Source organism: Necator americanus, chromosome III (assembly GCF_031761385.1).
Source record: "Necator americanus strain Aroian chromosome III, whole genome shotgun sequence".
NCBI classification, from domain to species: Eukaryota; Metazoa; Nematoda; class Chromadorea; order Rhabditida; family Ancylostomatidae; genus Necator; species Necator americanus.
Genome location: NC_087373.1, coordinates 23,617,300 through 23,632,080, shown reverse-complemented (window position 1 = coordinate 23,632,080; position 14,781 = coordinate 23,617,300). Strand labels below are relative to the sequence as shown.

The 14,781-nt window shown below is 42.8% G+C and overlaps 5 protein-coding genes across 7 annotated transcripts; 2 read left to right on the top strand and 3 right to left on the bottom strand.

Moving 5' to 3' along the window:
- Positions 1–2,840: 2,840 nt before the first annotated feature.
- On the top strand, positions 2,841–3,119 carry RB195_010650 (uncharacterized protein; the record flags this gene model as incomplete). Its single annotated transcript, XM_064191755.1, has 1 exon — positions 2,841–3,119. One exon carries the CDS (start codon positions 2,841–2,843, stop codon positions 3,117–3,119), a length of 279 nt encoding a protein of 92 aa, XP_064049338.1.
- Positions 3,120–5,945: 2,826 nt separating this feature from the next.
- RB195_010649 (uncharacterized protein) lies at positions 5,946–8,786 on the bottom strand (the record flags this gene model as incomplete). 2 transcript variants are annotated; one of them, XM_064191754.1, is made up of 9 exons in its annotated part: positions 5,946–6,071; positions 6,264–6,431; positions 6,489–6,608; positions 6,736–6,801; positions 6,859–7,015; positions 7,096–7,192; positions 7,337–7,431; positions 7,573–7,661; positions 8,586–8,786. In XM_064191754.1, 9 exons carry the CDS (start codon positions 8,784–8,786, stop codon positions 5,946–5,948), a joined length of 1,119 nt encoding a protein of 372 aa, XP_064049336.1. The 2 variants fall into 2 exon arrangements, with proteins under 2 accessions (XP_064049336.1, XP_064049337.1); XM_064191753.1 differs by lacking the exon at positions 5,946–6,071 and having other exon boundaries at positions 6,234–6,431; positions 7,337–7,473.
- A 26-nt stretch (positions 8,787–8,812) lies between these two features.
- On the bottom strand, positions 8,813–9,235 carry RB195_010648 (uncharacterized protein; the record flags this gene model as incomplete). The annotated part of the gene is made up of 1 exon (XM_064191752.1): positions 8,813–9,235. One exon carries the CDS (start codon positions 9,233–9,235, stop codon positions 8,813–8,815), a length of 423 nt encoding a protein of 140 aa, XP_064049335.1.
- Positions 8,876–9,610, top strand: RB195_010647 (uncharacterized protein; the record flags this gene model as incomplete). The annotated part of the gene is made up of 1 exon (XM_064191751.1): positions 8,876–9,610. One exon carries the CDS (start codon positions 8,876–8,878, stop codon positions 9,608–9,610), a length of 735 nt encoding a protein of 244 aa, XP_064049334.1.
- On the bottom strand, positions 9,338–10,364 carry RB195_010646 (uncharacterized protein; the record flags this gene model as incomplete). Of its 2 annotated transcripts, XM_064191750.1 has the most annotated exons (2): positions 9,338–9,633; positions 9,755–10,364. In XM_064191750.1, the coding sequence occupies 2 exons, from the start codon at positions 10,362–10,364 to the stop codon at positions 9,338–9,340; spliced, it is 906 nt and encodes a 301-aa protein (XP_064049332.1). The 2 variants fall into 2 exon arrangements, with proteins under 2 accessions (XP_064049332.1, XP_064049333.1); XM_064191749.1 differs by lacking the exon at positions 9,338–9,633 and having other exon boundaries at positions 9,738–10,364.
- Positions 10,365–14,781: the final 4,417 nt, after the last annotated feature.

Below are 14,781 nucleotides of genomic sequence, written 5' to 3'. Positions count from 1 at the left end.
AACAGTGCTGTTAGGCTGGCAGTTGCGAACGACTCGGATTGCAAAGATAAGTGGAGCTAGCGAATGTCCCTCCTCGATCGCCACCTCTGGCTTCACCGCGCCTCTTAGAACGCCCGCTTACGCAACTGCACCAAGCTTTAGGTTTCGACCCAACTACATTGCTCAAAAAGTTCTCTGGAAAGTCGTAGATCGGCAAACGCTGCCTACATGGATGAGTTGATCACAGAAGAAACGAGTACTTGCCTATAAGGACAGCACATTTTGAAATCGATACTGCAATCTAATTGGAAGCAGATAGGTTATCGGTATGTTCTTTTACTAAACATAAACCATTTTCTGTTAAATTTAGCAGCTGTTGACCGAAGAATATGAAACCGAGACAATGGAAATAAATCGCATGTGTTTCGGTGAAAGTGAAGTTGAAAGTAACAAAGCAGCTGAAAGCATTTTCCAATGGACGCTTCCAGTAGTGCTCTGAATAACTGTTTGAACATTCTCCAACTGCTCTTCACTTGAAAACTCTATAAGAATCTGGAAGAACGCGGTGGTTCACCAGTCCCGCTAACCGGTGAGATTGCTCAGTTCGTTTTTTTTTTCATTGTGATTTCTCACTGATGTGCTTACAACGATATCGAGGCTTAACATTAAAGAGGTGTTTGATGGGATACGCATAGTATCAAGAACCTTGAACCATTTCCAGACTTCTGACAAAGACGAGGTTGTCGCAACGTCGGGCCACAAATAAAGTATCACCCAAAACATCATTGGCATAACAAGGAAACCTAGATCTTGTCCGAACATTTAATAAAAAAAAATAAAAATATGTGGACTGAGAACTGATTAGTCGTCGTAGCTTTACATCTCTTTCCCTACAGGTTACGAAGTTTTTTTCTGTAGATGATCGGATGTTCGGGAGTACTAATCTGTTCTGTTCTTTTCAAGATCTGACTAAGGAAGTACACGAAAATGTTAGCCTTGTAAGGTGTATCTGGTGATCTTAGTTACGACTTAGTTAGAACTCACAAGGCATTACTCATGACACGGTGCTTAAAAAATGATAGGTTCGCCCTCATAAAACTTGATGGTGCAAGATTTTGCTTTTTGCAGGGCGGTGACTCAAGACCAGCAGATTTAACGTCTCAGATAACGTACGCATCATTGCAACTTATGTCTAACAGCAATTTCGATATTATAGTGTAGGTTTTTTTAATGTTAAAGTGACCCTTTTTCGGGCATATCAAAAAGATAGGTCCACTCCGAATGTCGTGCGTGTCTTAGTCGGCGACAGATCTTCATGTTTTTGTTTCATGCTCTTTCTTGACTATTTTTTAAAATTGTTACCATCTCTCAAGAAAATGGAGTGAAATTAAAGTTGTAGTCATTATGAAAAAGCCAGGTCAACGCTTTCGAGGAAAGTGGATTGAGGTCAACGCTTTCGAGGAAAGTGGATTGAACAACGAGATTATGAAGAAGTTGAGTCAAAATCCAAGTGTGGTGAACAATTTCGTGACCGCAATGGGCCAAGTGAATTGTGAGAGTTTTTTGATCGTCCAAAGTCCAAAGACCAATAACGCTAAGAAAGTTAAGCAGTGAGACTACAGTAAATGATAAAGGATAAAGTGCACGGCGTTGATCAATTCTTATGGGAATGCGCCTACGCGTTTGACTTTATCTCTGACTTCGTTTGAGGTTTACGAACGGGTGTGCAGTCTTACTCAATGACCAATCTGGTACCAATTTGTCAACCCTGCGCGTAAAGGGTTCGGTTTGCATTAGGACGGACTCGAACCTGCGATCGATTGTAGCCACAGCCAAACTTCTTACCGACTGCGTTTCACCGCCCCACCCGTCAGATTACAAAAAAAATGATATCAGGATTATAGGTGCAGTTTCTGGGTGGAAGTTAGCCAGTTGTTGCCGTAATTTTGAGAGATGATAGGAAATGGCCACTCAACATTTATGGTTTAAAGTTAATGTTTAACGTTTCTGGCGTTAATCAATCCGCTTGGGATGCACTACCATACTACCACCTCAATTCAGAATCGTTTGGGGATCGCGAACGTGTAACTGACCTACACAATGACTTGCGGTGGCTAGCCGATGTGTCAATTCAGTGTTTTTATCCTCCCAGACAAGTCTGGTACCAGTTTATCGACACGGAGGGATAAAAGGCTTGGTTTGCACTAGAGTCGTTTCGAACCGTCGTCCGTTTGGCTACAACGGACCTCTAACCGCTACACCACACCCACCCCAACATTTATGGTAGCACGTGAAATCCAGTTTTGCGTCAACAAGAGCAGGTGCTGTCATTTTATGTGATAACTAAGCTCGTTAGATCATCATAAATTTATCTGTGGTATTCCTTTCTGGAAATATAATAACTTACTTATTTACGAATATTATATCTGTAATCCTCCACAACGGTTTACCCCCTCATAGTGGCGTGGAGGTGACTCTGTGCGTCGAAAGCGATGCACAGCGGAAGTTCGTCCTCCGGGAGGGCCTTCCAAGCTGAAAAGGAGTTCAACACATCCGACATACCGACTCCTCGGAATCGGAAGCCTAGATAAGAGTAAGCCACTGCTAAGATTCACCACCGTCTTAGCAAAATGTCGCAAGGTGGCTCTCTGATCCATATAGGTTGAGCGACGACCTGTGGAGAAAGTTAAGCTCGCCATGGCAGGGCTGCTTAGTTTGGGAGAGAGCCCTTGAGAGATGTCTTCTGAAGTTTAACACAACATCTAACCGGTCTTCGCAGCTCCGACTTACGATTAATGTCCCGTCTTCACCACGCAGCAGAATATATATCGACAGCAAAGCGTAGATGGGCAGGTCACATTATGATAAGAATCGACGATAGATGGACTGAAAGAACTCTAGAATGGATCCAAGGAGATGCAAAACGCCCTCGAAGGAGACCGCCAAAGAGATGGGGTGATGTGTTCGCCACATGGGTGGACCAGCTGAGAGCTGAGCTGGATACGGCTCAAGGAATCTCGTCACCGTCACTCACGAAATTTGAGGACATCTTGGATGACAATGGCGAGGGAATGAAACGTGTGGAAGAGATGCTGGGGCTCGCACATCCAGTGAATACGGGCCATCTAAGTTTCATATAAGTATATCAGTAATAAGTTAACCTGATTACTTCGCTAAGATCGGATTTTTCAGAGAACGTCTTTTGAAATGCAGCCCCTTCATCGACATGGAATTGTGTAGGGGAAAGATGCAGCTTTCATCCTTTACTGATCAAAGTCTGGAAAAGTTTTGGGGCTACAAATATGTTTACAAAAGGATTTACAAAAGATGGCGCAACTAGCACTAAATCGCATCAGGCCACCTTGTAACTATATTCATATTGAGGGTTCATCATTTCCCTCTAAAAAAATCAGCATATGTCATTTTTCTGAAATATAAACAGTCTACTTCCTTAGTACCATAACCACGTCAACCTTCATGTCATCAAAACGCAGTTTGCAGCAAGCGCTGCCTTATTGTTTTCGCTTGAAGAAAAGTGCAGCTCTGTGAAGCATACAGGGACCATGTTCCGTCCACAAAAATTCTTGAGTACTAATTCGGGCGTTTTAAAAGTAGCGATTTTGACACCAGCTACAAAGAGCGCGAAAGAAGGTCAGTAACGCTTGAAGACAATGAGTTGGAGGCGTTGTTCTAGCAGGATTCATGTCAGATACAAAACGAGCTCGCTGAAACGTTGGAAGTGATTCATCAAGAGGTTCCAAACAGTCTCGAGGCGATGGGTATGGCGCAAAAACAGGGAAACTGAGTTGGGTATGAACCAGCCAGCCTCGAGCCAGAAGACGTCAAACGCCGCTTTTTCATGCGCGAACAACTGCTCCGAAGACAAAATCGGAAGCGATTTTGTCTTCGGAGCAGTTGTTGATGATTTTTTTTTCATCGAATCATGACGGGGGACGGAAAACGGATCCACTACGGCAACCCAAAGTGCAGAAAATAGGGGTAAAGTCCTTCATGCATTAACTTCAACGACAAACTGAATATTCATGGGAAGAAGCCAATGTTGTGGATCTGGTGGGATCACCTAGGATTGATCCAGTATGAGCTACCTCAGCCTAACGAAACAATCACTAGGGAAAGTTACCAACAACAATTGATGCAACTGAGCCGAGCACTAAAGCTCAAACCATCCAGTGGTAAAAGACATGACAAAGTGATCTTTTAGCACGACAACGTTCGGTTACATGTTGTAAAAGTGGAACAAGGGAACTTTTGAGGCGCTTCAATGGGATCTCCTATCCCACACACCGGATTCACCTATTGCTCTTTCGACCACCACTTGTTCCGGTTGATGATTCATGGTCTGGCCGAGAAGCATTTCATTTCTCACGAAGAAGCCAAAAATTGGCATTCTTGGATCGCCTCAAAATGCGAGGAATTTTTTCAAAGTGGAATCAATATGCTGCTTGAAAGATGGAGAAAAGTCGCAGCTAATGATGGACAATACTTCGAATAATGTATTATAATGTATTAATATTGCACCGATTTCTCTGCATCAGGCTTCAAATTTACAAAAGAAAAACCAACAAAACTTAATTGTACCCCCAATATTAAAATTCACAAAACCTTTATGATCGCAGCATTCCATTATGATCGCCACACACGTACACACATACACACATATACACACACACTATGATTTGTTGTGCTCTTCTTAATACATCAACAGGCGGTGTTCATCATGCCATATAGTGGCGGGCTTATCCTGTCACGTGTGTATGTATAGTTGGGTCAAAACGACATGAATCACGAGTGTAGTTGCGGTGTATTTGCGTACGCGCTGAAAACGCCGCGGTGGAAGCAGCAGTAGGACCCGATGAGGGACCGCAGCAAACTGCAGCGATGGATAATGCGACCAAGAGTTTACCACGCTCCTAACCGCTACGTTCCATCGAAGTGCTTCGAGAGAACACGAGTACGCAATTGCAGACGTGCTTCATGTCGTTTTGATCCTACTATACTCTTTTCTGCGAACCATCTTTAAAGTGGTGAAGATTTGAGGTTGCTGGCGGGTCATTCGTTTCTCTTTTGGAGAGTCTCAGAAATTCTCCTGAACTTATATTAATAATTGTATGCGCAACATTTTTGACTACACCTAGACTTTCCCTCAACTTCCTCACAATCTCATTGTTGTTCCATCCAATTTCCTTGAATCCTTTGATTTGGCTTCTTCATAACCATCAAGATGTTCGTTTCACTACATTTCTTCAAGGACAATAAAAAAAAATCCCGAAGTAGTTAAATAATACATAAGCAAAAAAACTATCTTTTTGTTGCTCTTGGAAAAAAATACCCTGAATTAGGGAAAAAAGAACTAAAATCGAAACAGGTGTCAGACAAAAGCTATGATTCTGTGTTTTCAGGTTCTCTGAACTTGCTGGTACACGTATTAGCACTATACAAATTGCAAAATCTTACGCTGTTAGGTTCTGTGAGGATGAACCTGTCTGTTTTCTTATGAACTTATCCAAAATTTATTAACAGTTGTATGGCAGAAGTAGAGGCGGTCCATACACTGAAGCAGTGATGTTGTGTAACGTTTAGTCAGGCACTGCTCTCTACACCAGCAACTGTGCTAAGTGAAGTTACTGATGTGAGATCGAATGTCTGTGAAGATACTTCACAGACAGTATACATAGTTCACTGAGTGTGACTTAAACTTCACTTGTTGATGTACTAGTTGCTTCCTTATAGGTCTCGACAGATCTAGTCTAAGTTAACCTTGCTGTATTTTAATTTGGTCCTCGTGAAGTCAAAACTAGAATAAACCCCGCCAACCCGGTTGCGAACAACCTACAAGTGCATATCCTAAATTAAACTACCCTATATCTATAGTAGGGTCAAAACAGCATGAAGCACGGTATAGCTGTGTGAGCGAAACGCTTAGAATCGCGAGAGGACCCTTGCTATCACCATCCATCGGCCGCAGTTCGAGATGGTCCCATGTCGTTTGCAAGCGTCATCTCCACCATGCTGCTTCGAGCGCAGCCAAATAAATAATTGCACCTTGCTTCATGTCGTTTTGACCCGATTGTCTATAGTAGAGTTTAGTATAGAATACATAGTTAGCATAGTATCGTTCATTGTAGTAGTATGCTATACTATATTACTGAACCTCTGGAGGACCAGAGCTAGCAAAAATTAACTTTTTAAAGATTAGTTTCTGAGTTGCCTGGTAGTGTGCTTTTAAAAAATATTTATTCACTTTTTAAAAAACATTCCTCTACCGATATAGTCATTTTGTCTTTTTCAATCTCAGCATCCGATTTTTTGCGAGGTATAGGTTTCCATTTTCCAGGCTTCGAAGTTTCAGCGTTACCAAGGATTCTTCCTGTGTGGCTCACTGCTCGATAATCCATACCATAATCAGCTATTCGGAACAACCTATCCATTTCCTGAAAGAGCAAGGAAAATGAAGGTAAAGTGCAGTCTATTGAATGCTGTTACTGCACCTCCAGCATTAGCTCTGAACGATCAGGCACAAACATCAATTCGGGGCAGTTCACACCAATAGAGTCCGACAACACTTTCCTCAAATTATAGCGTTGACTATTAAGGGTATTTTCTATTTCCTGAAAAAGTAACAAGTTAAAAGAAAAGAAAATGCGACTTGTGCATAAAATACAGTTGGAAGCTAGTATATAGTTATATAGTTTTCCTTTTAACGCAAATCGCGATTATTATGCGGCTTTCACTAACTTCGTCATTTACGCCAGTGCACAGCCACCAAACTCTGACGTCAGTAAATGAACAGTTGACTTTCACCTGCAATGTATCGTATTCACCGCATAGAGTGCGAAAAAAAAACAAGGCTCACTGCACCTTGGTGAACTGAACTGCAAGTCGCGCTACTTCCTCGTTGGCTGATGCAACCTCGTTGATTTTCATTCCCAAGATGGTCGATAACTGGGTGACCTTCTTCTGGTCCAAATGACGCTGTCGCTGCCCAAGAGATCTTAGCAGTATGCGATCTTCTAAGCTGCAAATAGCATTGCATGCAAGGTACTACGTTAAGCCCATATTGTCATTATCAAAGATGGAATTTAAAACAAAACAAACCCCATGTCATATCCAAACTTTTTGCCCATTACTCTTTGAAAATTCCTACCCATGGCCACATTGTAACGCCATTCTTGTCGTGGCATAACACAGTTACCTGTAAGAAATAGAAGAGCAGTAGAAAAGCCATTTCAAATGAAACTCCTGTGTGCAAGATACTGCTAATTTCTGCTTTTAGAATAAATATTTCGAGATGCAGAGTAGCTTTCGGAAAAGACAAGAAAAAGTCTTACATGCTTACAGATCATATTTGCGGTCGCCATCGAAAGGTCGTCCCCTGGCGACCGTCTCAAATTTGCCTTTTCTCTGCTTGACGCAAGCTCTCTCTCCCCTCTCCTGGACCTATCTAATACCATCACTGCAGCCAGAGGGAAATTTCTGTACATACAGAGTGCGTTCCAGAAGTAATAAGACATTTTGGAAATTTTCGCAAATACACTCAGTAGTTTTCAAATTAAGCTCTTTGAACATCGATACCCTTCCAACAGTTCTGCCATTGCTCGAAGTATGGTTTCGATTTCCTTGTCCTTCAAGACTAGTGTTGCAGTAGCTTGAATCTCAGGAACCTACTCAGAACGTAAACTTAAAGAAATCTCTTGATCTTTGGAAACAAAAAGAAAGCCGATGGTGAGAGATTCGGGCATACCCTGTATCACTGACGGTAAGGAAGAAGAAATAAGAAATGATCTCCAAACTACAGACAGAGACCTAACAACTTTTTTTTTTGCTAGTTTTTCTGTAAGCGCATCTCTCCACAGACCTCTGTCCGTAGAAATTTGATTTCCGCCACTTTTTTCGTGTAGTGATACAAGACTAGCATTTGCAAATCATGCATAATCATAAGGAAGAATGAAGTAAACCAACAAATAAAATGGATTCTCTTCAATCGACGTAATCCTACTCATACAATATTACATAAATAAGAACGAACGACTATCAAGGAATATGAGAGTCCGAGGCGCGGGTCAGTACTTGGTCTCACAGAAACATGTAACGCGTCGCGTAGCTGTATGTGACATATTCATGTATATATATTATATATTATATAGGTATACATATTTAAAGGACGCCCCGCCGCCGCCCCCGCCCAGCCGGGGAGGGTCACAGTTCAGTCCCGACCAGAAAACGAGCGGTGCATCGGAAGTCGTTCCGTGAGCGTGAAGGGGCATCCGAGACCCATCCGTTCCGCAGAACATCGTCTTTAGATCAGCGAAGACCGATGCATCCACATGTTCGCGAATTCGGTCAGCATCGTCCGCTGGCTATGCAGGTGTTATCAGTACGATGTCATCAGCAAAGCGCAAATGGTGTAGCGGACCATCAACCTCACTCCCATGTCGTCCGATTCCAACTTTCGCATTGCGTTCTCGAGGGTGGCGTGAATATTTGGGTGAAATGTATCACCCTGTCGGACCCCCTCCTCACGTCAAGATGATGTTCTTGTAAAATGGCGAAATCCGGTCGAAGTTACTGTACAACTCTCGAAGTACCTTAATATACTGAGTAGGGACGCCTGGTGTCCAAGGCTCCACGACCGCTTCCGTCTCAGCCGAGTCGAAAGCCTTCTTAAGTCGAGAAGGTGAGACAGAGCGGCATCTTGTACTCTCGTGAACCTCGATGAGTTTCGAAACAGTGTGAATGTGGTCAATCGTGCTGAATCCTTTCGAAACCCTGCTGCTCGCATCCTTCATCCAAGACTTTTCAATCCTATTAAGGATTACTCTTGTAAAGAGCTTGTAGATGACGGACAGTAGGCAGATGGGCGATAGTTGCCGATGTCATGTGGATCTCCCTTTTTATACAACAACACGGTCTTGCTGGTCTTCCACTGTTTAGGAACCTTGCATTCCGACAGATAACGAAAGAGCCTCGCCAGGGTGTTGATGAGTACTGGCGGAAGGCTCTTCAGGTGTTCTGGTCTTATTCTGTGAGACCGGGTGCCGTACGATTTCTTACCGACATGATAGCATGTCGTATTTCGGACGGGAGAACCTCTGGAATGACTTGTCCATCTTCCCCAGATGGTGAGGAGGCAAGGGACATGGCTGTCGAAGAGATCAGAGTAGAAGTCGTAGATGATTTTCTCCATCCCCCTTCTCGATGCAATGGCTGTTCCCTTTGGGTTCCGGAGAGCAGTCATCCTCGTCTTGCGCCTGGCGAAGTCTCGACGGGCATAGCGGATGCTTTTCCCCGCCTCTGCAGCTTCAGCCAGCACTTCTGCTCTTCTCTCTTAAGGTCTTCTTTATCGCCTCTCGGCAAAGCCTTCGAGCTCGGACGTGAGTTCTTGGTTCCCTGCGGCTCGTGCTGCTCCACGCTGGCGTATCAGCTCAAGAGTTTCAAGAGACAGGCGTCTCCTGGTGGTTTTAAAACTCTCAGCCTTCTTCGCGCAGTCGTGAAGGTGTTCGACAAGCCGGTCATATTCCTCGTCGATGTTGTCCATTGCAGAATCTTCCCAAAAGCCGGCCAGCGTAGCGAAGAGATCCCAGTTGATGGTAGTCCTGGGATTTCTCTCTGAACTTGGCGGCTTTCTCTGCTCTCCTGGAAGGAAAATCTTCCTCGGAGGAGGCGATGGTCCGATCCCGTATAGAACTTGGACAACACCGACGTCCGTCAGGCAGAACCTTTATTGACGATGATGTGGTCTATTTCATTACGGTACCCCCCACCGGGTGACTCCCACGTCCAGCGTAAAGAAGAGGGCTTCTGAAATGCGAGTTCCCATGGATGGTCTTAGTCGTCATGATGAACTCGGCGAGCCTCTCTCCCTGGTCATTCCATTGTAGGCCGTGGGTCCCGATGTGAAGTTCCTCCGGCGTTCTTCTTGGGCCAACCTTAGCGTTGAAATCGCCAACTATGACCTTGTAGAAGGCATGATCTTCTTGGTAGAACTTCTCCAGGTCCATATAGAAAGCTTCGACTTCTTCTTCGTAGCTTGATGTTGGAGCATAAACGACGAAGATAGTCAAAGCTGGTATTGGGCCACATCTTCTCATCCGCAGACGTCCGATTCGGGTCGTAAGTTGTTCAAAAGAGTCGATGTTCTTTGCCATACTCGTGTTGACGAGGACGCCAACCCCACCAACACCTCTACTGTCGCATGTTCCTAAGAACAGTTCTTCTCCAGTTTCATATACGGCGTTGAGAGGGTGACGTCGTCTCGTCTCGGTCAGTCCGATGACGTCGTACTTGATCTTCTTGGCTTGCATCATCAGATCTTCGATGGCCGCTTCCGATGCAAGCGTACGTGCGTTATAAGTACAGATCGCCATCCTAGTCCTTTTCCGTTTTGGTAGCCTACATGACTCCTGCAACCCCGTCCTACCTGGCGCTACCGTACCAGGCTTTCCTCCGGAATCAGGAGACTCTTTTCTATTACTGTGTTTTGCTTAAAAATTTTAAAACCCATGGGCAGGTTGCAAGCCTCTAGTCCCATGAGTTTCTGGGAGAACTTTCGTTCTCCCGGTGTGGACATGTGGAGCTTATTTGTTGGAGGCGACTCCAAACCGCCTCCCTTGCACCTCCCATTCACTTGATTGCAGGCCACCCGGGGACGCGCCACGTAGCCTCGCGACTAACCGGCTGTGATCCCTCTAGTGAGGGAGATCCGTGGATATTTAAAGGTATTATTTGATAATTGCTTCAAATAGCTATGCCATTCCCACTGCATATGATATTTTGGATTGGAATAATTGGTCTGCAAATCCGAAAATCTGCTTCTACATACCAAAAAAATATTACTGTTGTATTCGCAATAATGAGCCATAGCAGTAAGATAGTTTAGTATTCGAAAGTCCAGCATGTCCTCTTCCACTATCTACATTTCATTCTGACTATCTTCTGCTAAATGAAGCTGAGAAGAAATATGTTACATAAACACAACTAAGAAACATACTTGAGCTTACGTTGTATCAGAGCAGATATGAAAGCAAAGCGGATTATTTCAATCACCTTAGACTTGCAGTATAGATGTAAAGTATCTGTCTGTAAAGCACTCACCAGCAAACCTGCCCGTTTTTCTGGACCCGATCCTACGGACGCTACGTATTGAAACGACCAGTGCTGAACGACAAAGCCAACGTATCGACGTGGATACAATTGACATATTTTTCTGAAAATTAGTTCGGACACAAATTCACAAAACCAATAACATATCACCAAATGAGAAAACAGTACTGGCCACTTCGTGGAATCAAGTATATAGATAAGCACAGGTGCTCAAAGTGCATCTTTTGCTCGACCGGGAGCAGCAGAATCGTTCGCTACTATCCGCACAAAGGTGACTCGTATCTAAACTTACACCCGGCTGCGCGAGGCTCTACTCCTTGGACCAATGTTAACGCGCCGCGAAATTCAAAATGGTACACCGAGTAAGTCTGTTGCTTCAGAGGAATAAGCTCAGAGAATGGTAGAAAATGAGTGGCTTACAGTTTTCTACGTATTTTTACCTCAAAACAGATGGGGAAAATATCACAATAAACCTTAATCTAAGAACGAAAGTAAATATGATCTCCGCACTTTGAGTTGAGTAAGGGATGAAGTTGGAGTTTAGGCTTTTCGATCTTTATCTTGCAGCTGAGAAAGGCAACTTAAGGTAACTGCATAGCTTATATCTTTTCTTCTTCCTCTGTTCAGTTCTCTTCTCGTTTCTCATTTGCTCTCGCATTGATTTCCTTATTTAATTTGTATTTTCATTTCCTTTCATCTTTTGGATCATCTCTGTCTTACTCGTTCTGTTTCTACGTTCTACTTCCACCATTTCACTGTCTTATTGTTTTTTTCCTATTCCTTTGTCTTGCTTGGTATGATTATTTTGTCTTGTTTCTCTCTTTTAAAGTTGTTCCTATTCTTGGTTTTATGTATAATTTATTCTTTTTGTCTCCTCTGAAAGGCTTATGGTTAAAACTTCTTCTTTTTATTCATGCAACATATCACAAATTTACCTTATATCCAAATGAAACAAACATGAATGAAGTAAACGAGTAGTAAACGAGTACCACTCGTGTACTTCATTCATGTCTGTTTCATTTTCATGTGTCTTATTGTCCTTATATCCATTCCTGTTTCTGTTTCTCACTCTTCTTAACGTTACTCTCCTTCTCTCATTCTGTCTTTACTTTCCAGCACGTAATTCTGTTTACTTGGTCTTACCTAGGGAATGCGTACTGCATGATAATTTGCACTTAAATTACGTTAATATATGACAAGAACACCGAAGGTAAATAAACACAATTCGCATAGAAAAAATGGTGAAGGTTTTTCAAATCAAAGTAAAGACTTTTCCAGCACCTTTCCTACTTGGAGAAAGTACTTTTTCTACAACACATCCTGAATTATCCTGAATGCTCTAATTTTGGAACCGATAATGAGAAAAAAATAAAACCAAGAAAAGCCGGAGTGGTCCATGACAAAGCCTATGTAGCGTTCTCAGACATTACTTGAAGTTTCAGCTCGTAAATATTTCCAGTTGTTTTTGTGTTTGGTGTCTTTGTATCTAGCTTTTAGGATTTCTTCTTTGGTAGAGCAGTTTTCTGCTACTATTTAACCGATTTTGGAGACAGAGAGGGGAATCAAACTCTCTTCATATTCATATTCTCTTCATTAGACCAAGCGCTTTTTATAGGAAGTAAACGTGCGAAATTTGCCGACAATGAATACTTTTCTGAACACCGAATCCTAAAGTTTGATTTGATTCCGGCTTTTTTTGTCTGTGCGAAAGTATGACTACTCATTTGTGCCTCCGAATTTTGCCACTTACCAACTTCAAAGCCCTGCTCAGAAAAACTTAGAATCAAATCAAGGCTATTGAGCCACTTCGGCTCTGGTAATGCTATTACATAATGGGAAAAAAATGACAGAAACGTGAAGAACATAACGTCGTTTCTTCTCCTGTTACTAAAGCTAAAACAGTAGCGAGTTTGAAAGCGGGCGTCCAGGTACTGTGTCAATACTTAATACTGTGGGAATCGAATGAAAACGGCAAAGAACTTAATTATGCTGGAATAACTCCACCTGTAAAACACGAATAGTTAAACGAAAACAAATCACGTAAAACAGGGATGTAGTAGACGAGAGGGAGATTGAAAGTTCGAATCAAACAAGTGATAATAATAAATAAGGAGATCAATGCAAGAACAAATGGAACAACGAGAAGAAAACTAGACAGAATAAGAAAAAAAGATATAAGCCATGCAGTTACTTGAAGTAATCTTTCTCAGCTGCAAGATAAAGATTGAAAAGGCTAAATTCCAAGTTCATTCCTTACTCAGCTTGAAATCCGGAGATCATACTTCCTTTCTTGGATTAAGGTTTATTGTGATATTTTCCCCATCTGTTTTGAGGTAAAAGTACGTAGAAAACTGTAAGACACTCATTTTCTACCATTCTCTAAGCTTATTCCTTTGAAGCACCAGAGGAAGTAGTTACTCGGTGTACCATTTTGAATTTCGCGGCGCGTTAGCATTGGTCCAAGGGGCGGAGTCTCCCGCAGCAGGGTGTAAGTTTAGACATGAGTCAGAAAGGTGATCAGCAGCGACTATAAATATGGATGCAACACTCATGCAGAACGGAGAAATATTGGAAAGGGTTCGTGTGTAGTTGTCGCCGGGTTCAGAGCGGCCTGACGCTCCTCTTTGAGCAGTGGTGCACACCTCTGATCGTACAAAAAAAAAGAGGAGTAATACTATGCCTTCGATAATGAAGTAATACTGCAGTAACAACACGGAAAAAACGGAAAAAAGACAAAATACCACCAAAGAACGAGAAAACATTATTCTAGGCCTTATCGGGATCCAGCCAGAGGTGTACCTTGTAGTCAAATTCGTCAATGACGTAACGAGTGCTGCCTAGTACGCTGGGCGCTGACTGTACCGTGTAATCACCAACATTTTTCATAAAGTATTACAGAGATGTTCTGAGACATATGGAGGGAAAAGAGGAGAGGAAAGGTGAGAAAGAGATAGTGCCATAGATTTTCAGACAACTTTAAAGGCATCACCCCACGAATCTAAGGTGGTACGGATTTCAGGTGGAGTATTCGTATAGTGTAGTATCAGATAGTAGATTATGGAGAGCGGGGTGATTACGTCCATTTCTTCCTAATTCCCGTAAAAAACGGCCCGGAAGATGCGGAACGTGCACAAGGCTGCCGCGCTCCAATCGAACTCATTGTAGAAAAGTGCTCCGGAACGCTCCGAGCCGTCTTCTACGGCAATTAGGAAGAAATGGACGGCTCGTTTATGTGCGTACTCTGCTGCCAGTTAGCGGATGGAATCGAGGTGGGACCATTGCTAGCTTCAACGATGAATGGTGCACACCGTTTGGAGCGCAACCTCTCACATGATTGTAGCCACCTTCAGGTAGCTTCGACCCGACTCTTTCTTTGTTGCAATAGAAGCCCACCAGTTCACCATCTCATAATAATTAGGGCTCCACACTTTGTGGCAAAATTCGAAATCAATAATGCTACAGACAAACGTGTCTCTGCAACAATTCCATAATTCGCTACCAATCCTGTATGGGACAAAGTAAAGTCAAGAAATACTTATAAAATTAGAAATCCATTAATACCGTTCTATCGTTTTCTTTATAAATGTTCACAACGTTAATAGTCTAGTAGTATAATCTAAAAGGTTTTAGATGAAAACGGGAACAGCGATATTACGTTATCTTGGAAATGATGTTCACCAG